Here is a 12,368-nt window from a genome sequence, read left to right as displayed (position 1 = left end):
TTGGAAATCTTGCTTATTTTAAACACCAAGAACTCTGACAGATTACCTGAGATATAATTTTAACCCATAAAACGTCTGAAATTTCACCAGATTAGGCAAAAAAATACATGTTGAAATTAATATTTTATATATCATTGAGAAATATATAGTTTGAAATAATTAGGATTTTTGAGAAGTCTCTTATGCTCATCCAGGCTGCATTTATTTGATAAAAATAAATAAATAATAATATTGTGAAATGCGATTACAATTAAAAAAAAATTGTAAAATGTATTCCTATGATGCAAAGCTGGATTTTTAGTAGCCATTCAGTATCATTCTTATATGCTGATTTGAATTTATTTGAAATGGGAATCTTTTGTAACATTATAAATGACTTCACTGTCACTTTTGATCAATTTAATGCATCCTAGTATTACTTTATAAGGAATTCTCAAATTCAGTCTCTTGTTCACACAATAAAAACACAACTCATTAATTCACATATAATAACCTGGGCTTTATTGTCTGATTCATGTTTGAATTGTCACATCTTTTTTCACTTATTCAATAATATCTCTTTTTTTATATTTTCCATATTTTTTCTTTTTTGCCTCCATCCAGATCAGACTAGAAAAGCCCTGGAGGAGGATGATTCAGTTCAGCCAGTGGATTTGGCATCGGAGATCCGAGCTCCGGGCAAGTGTGTACCGCAGGACCGCGGTCTTGAGCCAGAGCATCCTCTTCACGGAAGAGACTGAGCAGGACATTCCCAAAGGAAGGCACAACCTTTAACTTGTGGGTTTTTTTCAGGCCTTGAAGTAGTCCAGAGTATGCTGGTTCGATGCGTTTAGAGAAGGCCAAAGAGATAACGTTCATTTGGCATCAACCTCTTTTGATCCTTCTTGGTCTTGAATGTCATTAAACCGGAATGACGACTCAGATGGGCGCATATTGGCCGCTGCGCGTGACGTTTAGCAACAAAGAATGAAGTCTTCCGCTAACGCTTCACCACAAGAACTGAAAAACCCCCCCAAAACGAACAGAATGATAGAAATGCAAAACAAGATACAAAAATAACTATAATATAAAAATGGGGACAAACCCAACTGTTTCCATCGCATGAAAAAGGAACTGAATTTATACAAAAAGCAGCAATAAATCAACTAAAAAACAAACAAACAAAAAAAACGATAGTGCTTAGTTGACCGGAAGCATTGGAAGCTCACAAAATGAAGACTTCATCCCTTGTTTGTCTTTTTGTTATTTTTGGGATGATAAAAAATGGAAGATTCCTATAACCACCTCCTTAAATTTGCCTTCCCATTAACCCCTGCAACTAAAGGGCGTCGAACCCCAACATGTCCCATTCCTCCCAGAAGAGGAGGGGAAAATAAAATAAAATAAAACTGAATTTTTTTTTTTGCGTGATTCCATTAACGTTCAATCTGATTCACAGAGTGAATCAGTCAAACTTGAAAATGGGGAAATTTAGGAATTGCCAGCTACCTAAACACTTAGAACACCACAGGAAACAACTGAGGGACACAGTGTACGAAATAAAAGAAAATAACCAACATAAAAAAAAACAATAATTGTAAACACAGCACAATAAATAGGTAGAACAGCAGGTTTCCTCACCATGCACATGACTCTTCACACACACCCCCTCATTCGCTTTTTACTCTTTTGGACTCCCCAAGTGCAAAACATCAACTCAACAGTTCTGTATTCAAGTAGCATATATACAAGGTGGTGGTGGGCTTTTACAAATATGTAGTTTCTGTACATCGAATATTAGCCATAATCATAATTTACACATCTTTTCTTAACAGAAACAAAGTATAAAAAATAAAAAAAAAAATGGAAAAAGGGGCGAAAATAAAGCGATTCAATTTCCTGTCACGTTCAGACAGAACCGGAAACCAGAACCAGACAGTCGGAAACCCGCTGTCCTTTTGCTTCTCCGAACCCAATTGGTGCACAGCACCAGAAGACTGGATTGGGCGGGAAAAAGAACGACGCCCAGGCTGCGGTCACTACGTCACCTCCATGGCCACTGTGTTCTCTGCTATACTGTTGAGGGACTGCTTTTCCTGCTCGTGATTCTCCCTGTAAACAAACAGGAAACGGATCAATAACCTGATAAACAAGCCAATAAAAAGTGACTAATGTACGTGCGCAACTAATGCAATGTTTCCAACATTTCACATCCATGCAATCACGATAGAGCAGAAAAGCAACCACAGAACTTTAGATTTTTGTGAACAATGAGCTTTTAAATTTTTTTTCAATTAGCAGATTTATCATTTTTAATGCATTATTTTTCATTTTGATGTGGGGTCAAAACTAGTTTTTCATGCTTTAAAAAGGCACAATATGTAAGATTTTTTGTTATTAAAATATCCAAAAACCACTAGAACAGTGTTATATATTTTGCTGACTTGTGTACTTACATTATCCCAAATGTTTCGAAGGATGTTTAAATCCAGAGAAATAAGCAATTTTAATTAGTGACACAGACTGTGTCCATAGTGTCAGTGTGTCGCCTGCCAATGACGTCATAACCCCTCGATTTCCAGTTTTGTTTTGTAGAAAACATGGAAACACCAAAGACGCTTTAATATGTTGTGCGTTTTAATAGACCGGTGATGAGTAGCATTATAACAGAACTTTCAAATGTATCTAGTATGATAAATAGGGTTGGGTATCGTTTAAATTTGATCGATTCCGATTCTGATTCTGCTTATCGATTCCAATAAGATAAAAAATCCAATATAAAAAAAATGAAGTCAAACATTTATTCTGTCTTTTTACAAAGCATTCTGTTGCAGCTGAATAACACGAGCAAAAATCAGCAGCCTACAGAACACTGCAAGAGGAATTTTGCCTATGCTTTAAAAAAAAATACCGCAGCAAAAACAACTAGATTAATATAAATTTCAAATATTAAAGTGTTAAAGACAAGTAAACAGTCAGTAATACGATAGGAACAAACAAATCAATTAGCAATATCATAAATACAACTGAACAACATTTCCGGTACAGAAACTGTAATTAAAAGTTTAAAAACACTGCAGTTTTCTTTTCATAAATAAAATAAAGATTAATCAAAGTTATTAAATGTATTGAGTCAAGATCAGTGAATGATTTTCTTTTGTTCTTTGATTAACATTAATGACAGGCAGGCTGCTGTCTCTTTAACACCGAACGCACGCAGATCTAAAAATACTGTATGTGTGTATTTTCTTTCTCATCCGTTTACGTTCACGTAAGACAAAAACGGCGGTGTTTATGATGATATACTGATGTAGTTTTCTGCATACTGGTCGACAAATATGAAAGAAGTCAGTTTCGGCCCGGAACAACCTTTTCTACAGTAGAAATACACAGAACGAGAACGGACACAAACCGGGAACCCGTACCGCGACCTCTGTTCTCTGTGCTCGCGCTTCGTGTGCGCTGCACGCAAACAGGGCGCAAATTCTTTCCGTTCCTGCACTAAACAAAGTCTTTTTTAAGACCTGTATAATTGTTGTAACAAATATTCGTAAAATTTTTGCAAAAAAACAACTATACTGCTATTATTTGCTAAAAATAAATAAATAAACAAATGCCAGGGTTGTCACTGTTTTGATAAATATAGAAAATGAAATAAAAAAATATTTGATGTTAGTATTTGCTAAACATAGTAAAAATATGCAAAAAAAGGCTGGATTGTTACTTTCATAAAGATTTAGAAACAAAATATTAGCAAAAAACAATGTAACAATGCTAGTCACTGCTTACTAAAAAGCAAAAAATTTAAAAAAGCTTGATTGTCACTTAAATATTTGCAAATATAAAATTATGCTGGACTGTTACTGTTATAAATATTATTAGCAAACAAAATAGTTCAGGATGAAAAAAAACAAAAAACATACTGGATTATTACTGTTTGCCAAATATAATTCCAAACAAATATTTCCATTACCATTATAACCATTATAAAAAAAACAACAAAGTTGCTGGATTGTTACCGTTTTCTAAATATAGTAAAACATATGTAAAAAACAAAACAAAAAAAAAAAACATGTAATGTAATTCTTTACCCAGTGTTGACTTTGGGGAGCTGACGGTTGCTGGCGGCAGCGAGCTTCAAGGCAGCGGGTGGCACATTGCTGAGACTTCTGGGAAGGTGACGGGCATTCAGACTGACGATAGAGGGTGTGGTGACGCTGAGACGTAGGTTGTTGCTGATCAGGACCTGAGAGGTGGAGTTGGCTGTGTTGTTACTGTGGTTACCTAAAGGGTTGTGGACCGTGTGGGTGGAGCTTGTGTTGGAGTTGCTAGTGGAGGACAGGAAGGCGGGCGGGGCAGCGGTCGGTGTTGGTTGGCTAGTGAGGACCGAAGCAGAGGATGTGGCAGAGATGCTCAATCCCTTGTAAACTCCTGTAAAACAAACAATAATTAGTTGGAAACTATATTATTACAGGATGAGCAAATGCAAAAGATTTAGCTTGTCCAGAACACAAACCTGAAGCTTGGACGACTCCGTTGACTCCACCTCCTACGCCGTCCTCTTTGACCTTTAGGGTCAAAAGCTGGTCAGAGGTCACGAGTGCAGAGGCAGCAAACTGGGCACTGACTGAGTCCAACGTCTTGGACACAAGAGACTGAGGACACAGCAGGAGAGTGTTACACAAGCCATCACACTTCCTGACATGAGCGACACTTGTGTCTCTCCGTTACACACCTGACTCGAGCCTGTATCATTGGCCTGTTGTTGTATCTGCTCCAGCTGCTGTTTCTGCATAAGGGCCAACTGTTCTTGATGCTGCTGATACTGCTCAGCAGTCAACGCTGAAACACAAAACCGGAATATTATACTATCTATATTATATTATCTTACATGCAGAATCACAATTTCACAGCATTTCTTGTTCAATGAAAGAGACTAGAAATCTTAAACACCACAATAAAACATTTGCAACAGAGTTGACTGTGGGTGTGTTATGCATCAGGTATACAGAAATGCTTTTTTCAAAGTTGGTGAAAGTCACTATATTTTGATGAAATCTTACAAAATCATTTGTTTAGAATAGCATGCACTGATTCATTGCACACAGGGTCTATTTGAGGGTTCTTTACATTCAAACTAGCAAAGAATAAAACATTCTCAAAACAAGAATAAACCAATCAAATCAATATTTTCTCTCAATGTAATGTGGACCATTTTAGTTTAACAGCATGACAGAGGTTTCTCATCAAAAAGAGTTACAAGTGAGCTGCAGCCATGTAGATGATATTAAAAACTGGAGCTGATCACTGGACCGATACGCAAATATAAAACAGGAGAATACACTGCATCATTTGCATACGCTGTGCTCTCGTCGTCATCTGAACGGGTTTTATTTAATGCTGGACACGTTTAATGAGGTTTTATGAAAAGCTGCAGCTGTGCTTCTGGTGATTTGCTTCTCTTGGTTTATTGTTTTCCTTTGACAGCGACAAGCCAACTGTCGCATGCAATTTGTCCTCATTTAAATATTTTGTAATGTAAAATTAGTCACTGGTCAAGTGTTGGCAGACAATTAATAGAGTTGGGAAACTGAGAATCAGTTGCATTTAACAAAATACTGAAATCAAATGGTTTAAATGTTCTGCAAAAAGCTCAGTAATGTTTTTGCATCAATGTGAATGCAAGAATCCTAAAAGCCAGTGCGCCACTTACGATGCTTCCTCCAAGAGCTTTTAAGAAATGTAGACTGTCGGCCTGCTAATTTCCAAATTGTTGGTCTAAGCCAGAGGTGCCTAAAACACAAAATCATCACGGGCCAACTTTGGCCCACAGGTTTGGGCATCTCTGGTATATAACTTCAGTTTTTTTATGGTGACTGAGTCCAACGTCTTGGACACAAGAGACTGAGGACACAGCAGGAGAGTGTTACACAAGCCATCACACTTCCTGACATGAGCGACACTTGTGTCTCTCCGTTACACACCTGACTCGAGCCTGTATCATTGGCCTGTTGTTGTATCTGCTCCAGCTGCTGTTTCTGCATAAGGGCCAACTGTTCTTGATGCTGCTGATACTGCTCAGCAGTCAACGCTGAAACACAAAACCGGAATATTATACTATCTATATTATATTATCTTACATGCAGAATCACAATTTCACAGCATTTCTTGTTCAATGAAAGAGACTAGAAATCTTAAACACCACAATAAAACATTTGCAACAGAGTTGACTGTGGGTGTGTTATGCATCAGGTATACAGAAATGCTTTTTTCAAAGTTGGTGAAAGTCACTATATTCTGATGAAATCTTACAAAAACATTTGTTTAGAATAGCATGCACTGATTCATTGCACACAGGGTCTATTTTAGGGTTCTTTACATTCAAACTAGCAAAGAATAAAACATTCTCAAAACAAGAATAAACCAATCAAATCAATATATTCTCTCAATGTAATGTGGACTATTTTAGTTTAACAGCATGACAGAGGTTTCTCATCAAAAAGAGCACAAGTGAGCTGCAGCCATGTAGATGATATTAAAAACTGGAGCTGATCACTGGACCGATACGCAAATATAAAACAGGAGAATACACTGCATCATTTGCATACGCTGTGCTCTCGTCGTCATCTGAACGGGTTTTATTTAATGCTGGACGCGTTTACTGAGGTTTTATGAAAAGCTGCAGCTGTGCTTCTGGTGATTTGCTTCTCTTGGTTTATTGTTTTCCTTTGACAGCGACAAGCCAACTGTCGCATGCAATTTGTCCTCATCTAAATATTTTGTAATGTAAAATTAGTCACTGGTCAAGTGTTGGCAGACAATTAATAGAGTTGGGAAACTGAGAATCAGTTGCATTTAACAAAATACTGAAATCAAATGGTTTAAATAATGTTCTGCAAAAAGCTCAGTAATGTTTTTGCATCAATGTGAATGCAAGAATCCTAAAAGCCAGTGCGCCACTTACGATGCTTCCTCCGAGAGCTTTTAAGAAATTTAGACTGTCGGCCTGCTAATTTCCAAATTGTTGGTCTAAGCCAGAGGTGCCTAAAACACAAAATCATCACGGGCCAACTTTGGCCCACAGGTTTGGGCATCTCTGGTATATAACTTCAGTTTTTTTATGGACCCTCACATACGTGTAAAAATCTATACTTTGGCCTTAAGCCATGTGGGTTTTCAGTAGCACATGCCTGATTTAAGCAAAAGCAATAAATGATAAATGCTAACAATTTAATTATAACAAAGGAAATAAACAGAAAACGTATGAAATTAAACTAGATTAAAAAACTAAACTAAATTTCAAATACAATATTAAAAAAACTAAACAAAATACAATGTAATAACTAGATATTATTTAAAAATACAATAATATAATACAAAAAAAGAAAATGTGTATTACCCATCGAAACAGCCACTATGTCACTTACTATTCAAAATCCAAACAGACATTTTTGGCTATTGTGCTTCATCACAGTATTCCATCCATGTCGCAAAACCAAGAGCGAGGAGTTTTTAAAAAGTTAAACTCTTTAACATCTCAAAACCCTTGCACTGTTCCAATGTGTACAGCAGACAATCATAAACCGGAGGAATTACACAGGGCTTCCTTAAAACCTTCCCCATGTCATTTAAACATCCTACCGAGTAGTTATTTTTGAAAACGTAGTTTGTGCACCCCTACAGAAAAGGGCACTGCCAGTGAAGGGGTCCAAAATATCAGTATCGCTGCAGCAAACACTGAGTCAATTATAATAACCGTCAATCATTCCATGTTTATTTCCAGACTTCATTGACAACGCCGAATTAAACATCAGCAAGCAAACAGATCCAGTACTTCGCATGCACACTAGCGTGAGTCCACTCACCTACTGGTGGTCCCGCGCCTGCTGTTCTGCCCAGCGTACTGCCACCCGGCCCTGCGCCGCCCCTCACCAACCCCCTAAACAATCTCCGTGACAGCACATCCCCTGCGCCTGATTGGCTGGTTAGTGTCCGTGGTTTAAAGTGCCTCCAGCGGCAAGCTTTGATGTTTCGGAGGATCTGCCTCAGGTCTGAATACGTGGTATGAGAGGAAGAAGAGGATGAGGTAACGGTCTGGGAAGTGGTTTCCGGATGGAGAGGAGAAGCAGGGAAGGAGAAGTCCGGCTCTGACTCTGAGTCCAGACTTTGGAATAAACCATTTAAATTCGAATAGGCCCGGTCCAGAAGTAACCTGAGGAACCGATTAAATAGGATCAAGTAAACAGGCAATACGATTCAAGTCGTCAGTCAGAACGAGACCGAATGACATATGGACTTGACTCACCTGCCGCCCCGTCCTACCCGTCGCCGTGCCAACCCGACACAGCGGCGGGGAATGGTGAGAGTGGTGAGGGAGTACCGAAATCGCGGGTCACATGACTCTCCGTCTGTTTCACCAGACCAGGGCCAGTCGCCGCTGTGATCCAAACGGGGCTGCAGGAACAGAAACCACATGAGAATGTGACCGAGAAAATGGAAAATGAAGGGAAAAGTACAGAGGAAAGGGTAAATGAAATGAATTACAGGGAATAAAGGATTGGGACTCGGTGAAAGGATTGTATACTTATTTGTCAATCATACAAAAAAAATTAAATATTGACATCTTAAAGTATAGCAGCAAAAACAGCTTCTAAAAGTTTTGAAACAGAGCTGTAGAGTCTACGTGGTTGTAATGCACATTGGGATATGCTGTGGTGTAGAACAATAGTGGAGAGGAAAGAGGATGTGGAACAGAAGAAGTGCAAGGTATGAGATATGTCAGCACTCGACACCTACAGCGTGATAAACACATCCTGCTTTTCGCCTGAAGGCAAACGCTCCATCGGGCTCGTTCTCTTCCTCGGCCTCTGATGACCCAGAATGTATCTGCACAACAGCAACAGGAAGTCTTTTATGCACTGATTGCATGAACAATGAAGTCCACAAACTAACACTATATAGCCACATTTATTTAAATGTGAAGTGTGCAATTTCTGTGCACTACTTTTAAAAAATTTTTTTTTGAAAGAAATTAATTCTATTCAGAATAAGTTACACTAAACTGATCAAAAGTGACAGTAAAGACATTTATAATGTTAAGTTGTAATGCACATTGGGATATGCTGTGGTGTAGAACAATAGTGGAGAGGAAAGAGGATGTGGAACAGAAGAAGTGCAAGGTATGAGATATGTCAGCACTCGACACCTACAGCGTGATAAACACATCCTGCTTTTCGCCTGAAGGCAAACGCTCCATCGGGCTCGTTCTCTTCCTCGGCCTCTGATGACCCAGAATGTATCTGCACAACAGCAACAGGAAGTCTTTTATGCACTGATTGCATGAACAATGAAGTCCACAAACTAACACTATATAGCCACATTTATTTAAATGTGAAGTGTGCAATTTCTGTGCACTACTTTTTCAAATGTTTGGGGTCAGTAAGTTTTTTTTTTTTTTTTGAAAGAAATTAATTCTATTCAGAATAAGTTACACTAAACTGATCAGAAGTGACAGTAAAGACATTTATAATGTTAAAATACCTCAATTACAAAGATTTTAAACACTGTTCTTTTGAACTTTATATCCATTAAAAAAATCCTGAAAAACTAAGTTTCAAAAAGTATTTTTCTGCAAAAAATATTAAGCAACTCAACTGTTCCAACATTGATGATGATAATAAGAAATGCTTCTTGAGCAGGATCATGTGACATTGAAGACTGGAGTAATGATGTTGAAAATTCAGCTTTACCATCACCGGAATAAATTTGTTTAAAATATCCAAATAGAAAACAGTTATTTTAAAATGTAATAACATTTCACAATATTACTATTTTTACTGTATTTTGATCAAATAAATACAGCCTTGGCAATCATGAGAGACTTCTTTATAAAATAAATAAATAAATATATATAATTAAATTAAGCCATTGATTAAACCAGTTTAGGTGCTAAAGTAATTAAACACTTTGCCTTTAAACAGTGATTATACCCAGTCAAGCAAATGCTCTGCGTGTCTACCTGTGAAAAGGGCTCGTCATCAGAGCTGGGGAAGTCGTACTGGTTGAGGTCTTTGGGGTTAAACACGGAGGGGCCAGTATGCAATGGGGCGGAGAGAGGCAGGATTTTGGGCCTTTTCTCGTACTTCCTCTTTGTTCTGACCACCTCTGTCTTTTCAGGCTGAAAGATAGAGATACATATAATTATACATACCATATTTTCTGGAATACAAGTCATCTGAAATGTGCTGTGCAAATTTAATGCGTGCATACAAAGCGGACACATTTGGATTCGAACCCTCGGATAGTTTGTCGTTTCACTTTAAATAAATCTGTTTAGGTTTGGCGTTTATAATAAATGATGCTTATAATGAAGGCAACTATAATTTGTTTGTTTTACACTTATATTCCTGAATTCAAAACTAAAATGTGACTTATACGTTGATGAAACATACATGATTTTTATTTCGATCAACAATGCAATTTTGAACCAGTGCGATTTATTTTCCAGAAAATATGGTACATTCACAACCCATTTTACCGCCACAGTCTGAGAGATTGATGATGTCAGTGGAAAAAGCAAAGTTATTGTATTTTGGCAAAAGAATAATATCATGCACCGATGAATTGTTCTCAATAAGATCAGGAAGGATCATTAGGAGGGTCAATTGTGATTTCATGATGATATGATGTACCCACCTTGGCCTTGTAGTCTTTGAAGTCTATGTGGTCCTGGTGGAGGTACTGACTGCTGCTGGAGAAGGGTATTATGGGAATCTTGTAAACAGGTTTTGCCATAGCTAGTGCTTCTGCCATCACCTCTAAACCAAAGTCTGGCATGGCATTCCTGAAATTAAAGAGATGAGATTTTTGAGGAGGATGCAACTGGTCTTTACATAAGTTTTTTTCTTTTTTTGGGATTTCACTGAGAGGTATCTTTATGTATACACATACAAATTACCCAACATATCTCAGTGATTAAAGATGACGGATGAATAATGGTTTGGTCCCGTGGCCTTCATGAACAAACAAGGTGAACCATAATTGCTCATTTAGCCATATAAAACAAGCCCCTTAATTAGGGTATGCAATGATGCCTAAGCCAATTAAAAATACATGACCAGTTCCCATTATACGTATACTATACGCGCACACAGTAAAACGCAATTACGAGAATTCTGGAGTCAAGCAGTTTAGGTATATTAAAATGCAAAGCAAAGTTAAGCAGTGTCTTGTATATTTATTATAAACACATGCAAATACCCCACTGATAAAAACACTGCTGAGAGTGATTCTACATACCTCTTCTCCACAATCTCCAGTGTGAGATGAAGCAGTTCTCGTTTGCTCTTTTCTCGTTTCTTGATCATCTCCAGGACGGTGACGGCTCGACTCAGATCCCTTCTTAGTTTGAGCATCTTCTCATAGGACGCCTCGTCATTCTTACGGTTCTGGGGAACCATGAACAATACCATTAGCATTTGGCCTCATAAAAAATTGTTTAAATTATGTTTAACAGGTAATTTTTTTAATAATCAAGTTATTGCCACCATTTCTGAAGCTAATGATTAGGAATTATACTCAATGTTCTACAACAATATTATGGTATATCTCAAGATTTTGTTTTAGTTGAAAATGTGTGTAAAAAAATGAATAAAAATAATAATTATATATATATATATATAAGTCCAGCAAAATCTACTACATGGCCCTGTGTGAAAAAGTGTTTGCCCCCTAAACCTAATAACTGGTCGGGCCACCCTTAGCAGCAACAACTGCAATCAAGCGTTTGCGATAACTTGCAATGTGTCTGTTACAGCGCTGTGGAGGAATTTTGGTCCACTCATCTATGCAGAATTGTTGTAATTCAGCCACATTGGAGGGTTTTCGAGCATGAACCACCTTTTTAAGGTCATGCCACAGCATCTCAATAGGATTCAGGTCAGGACTTTGACTAGGCCACTCCAAAGTCTTCATTTTGTTTTTCTTCAGCCATTCAGAGGTGGACTTGCTGGTGTGTTTTGGATCATTGTCCTGCTGCAGAACCCAAGTTCGCTTCAGCTTGAGGTCACGAACAGATGGCCGGACATTCTCCTTCAGGATTTTTTGGTAAACAGCAGAATTCATGGTTCCATTTATCACAGCAAGTCTTCCAGGTCCTGAAGCAGCAAAACAGCCCCAGACCATCACACTACCACCACCATATTTTACTGTTGGTATGATGTTCTTTTTCTGAAATGCAGTGTTACTTTTACGCCAGACGTAATGGGACACACACCTTCCAAAAAGTTCAACTTTTGTCTCATCAGTCCACAGAGTATTTTCCCAAAAGTCTGGGGGATCATCAAGATGTTTTCTGGCAAAACTGAGACAAGCCTTTATGTTCTTTTTGC

At 37.9% G+C, this 12,368-nt stretch overlaps 1 protein-coding gene across 1 annotated transcript in view; it reads right to left on the bottom strand.

Annotated features, from left to right (window-relative positions):
- Positions 1-478: 478 nt before the first annotated feature.
- The window catches only part of LOC107568137 (enhancer of polycomb homolog 1-like), a 32,609-nt gene continuing 20,719 nt past the window's right edge, over positions 479-12,368 (bottom strand). The window contains exons 3-14 of the mRNA XM_016253991.1: positions 11,278-11,426; positions 10,675-10,822; positions 9,998-10,156; positions 9,189-9,278; positions 8,285-8,433; positions 7,845-8,191; positions 5,964-6,070; positions 5,811-5,883; positions 4,715-4,821; positions 4,496-4,634; positions 4,071-4,410; positions 479-2,091 (exon numbers count right to left, since the gene is read on the bottom strand). Coding sequence (XP_016109477.1) covers positions 2,019-2,091; positions 4,071-4,410; positions 4,496-4,634; positions 4,715-4,821; positions 5,811-5,883; positions 5,964-6,070; positions 7,845-8,191; positions 8,285-8,433; positions 9,189-9,278; positions 9,998-10,156; positions 10,675-10,822; positions 11,278-11,426 — 1,881 coding nt within the window. The 3' untranslated portion in view covers positions 479-2,018. The remainder of the gene's footprint in view (positions 2,092-4,070; positions 4,411-4,495; positions 4,635-4,714; positions 4,822-5,810; positions 5,884-5,963; positions 6,071-7,844; positions 8,192-8,284; positions 8,434-9,188; positions 9,279-9,997; positions 10,157-10,674; positions 10,823-11,277; positions 11,427-12,368) is intronic.

This window comes from Sinocyclocheilus grahami, unplaced genomic scaffold, assembly GCF_001515645.1.
Source record: "Sinocyclocheilus grahami isolate Dianchi unplaced genomic scaffold, SAMN03320097.WGS_v1.1 scaffold1220.1, whole genome shotgun sequence".
NCBI classification, from domain to species: Eukaryota; Metazoa; Chordata; class Actinopteri; order Cypriniformes; family Cyprinidae; genus Sinocyclocheilus; species Sinocyclocheilus grahami.
The sequence above is the reverse complement of the archived record's forward strand: the minus strand, read 5'-3'. Positions and strand labels throughout refer to the sequence as shown.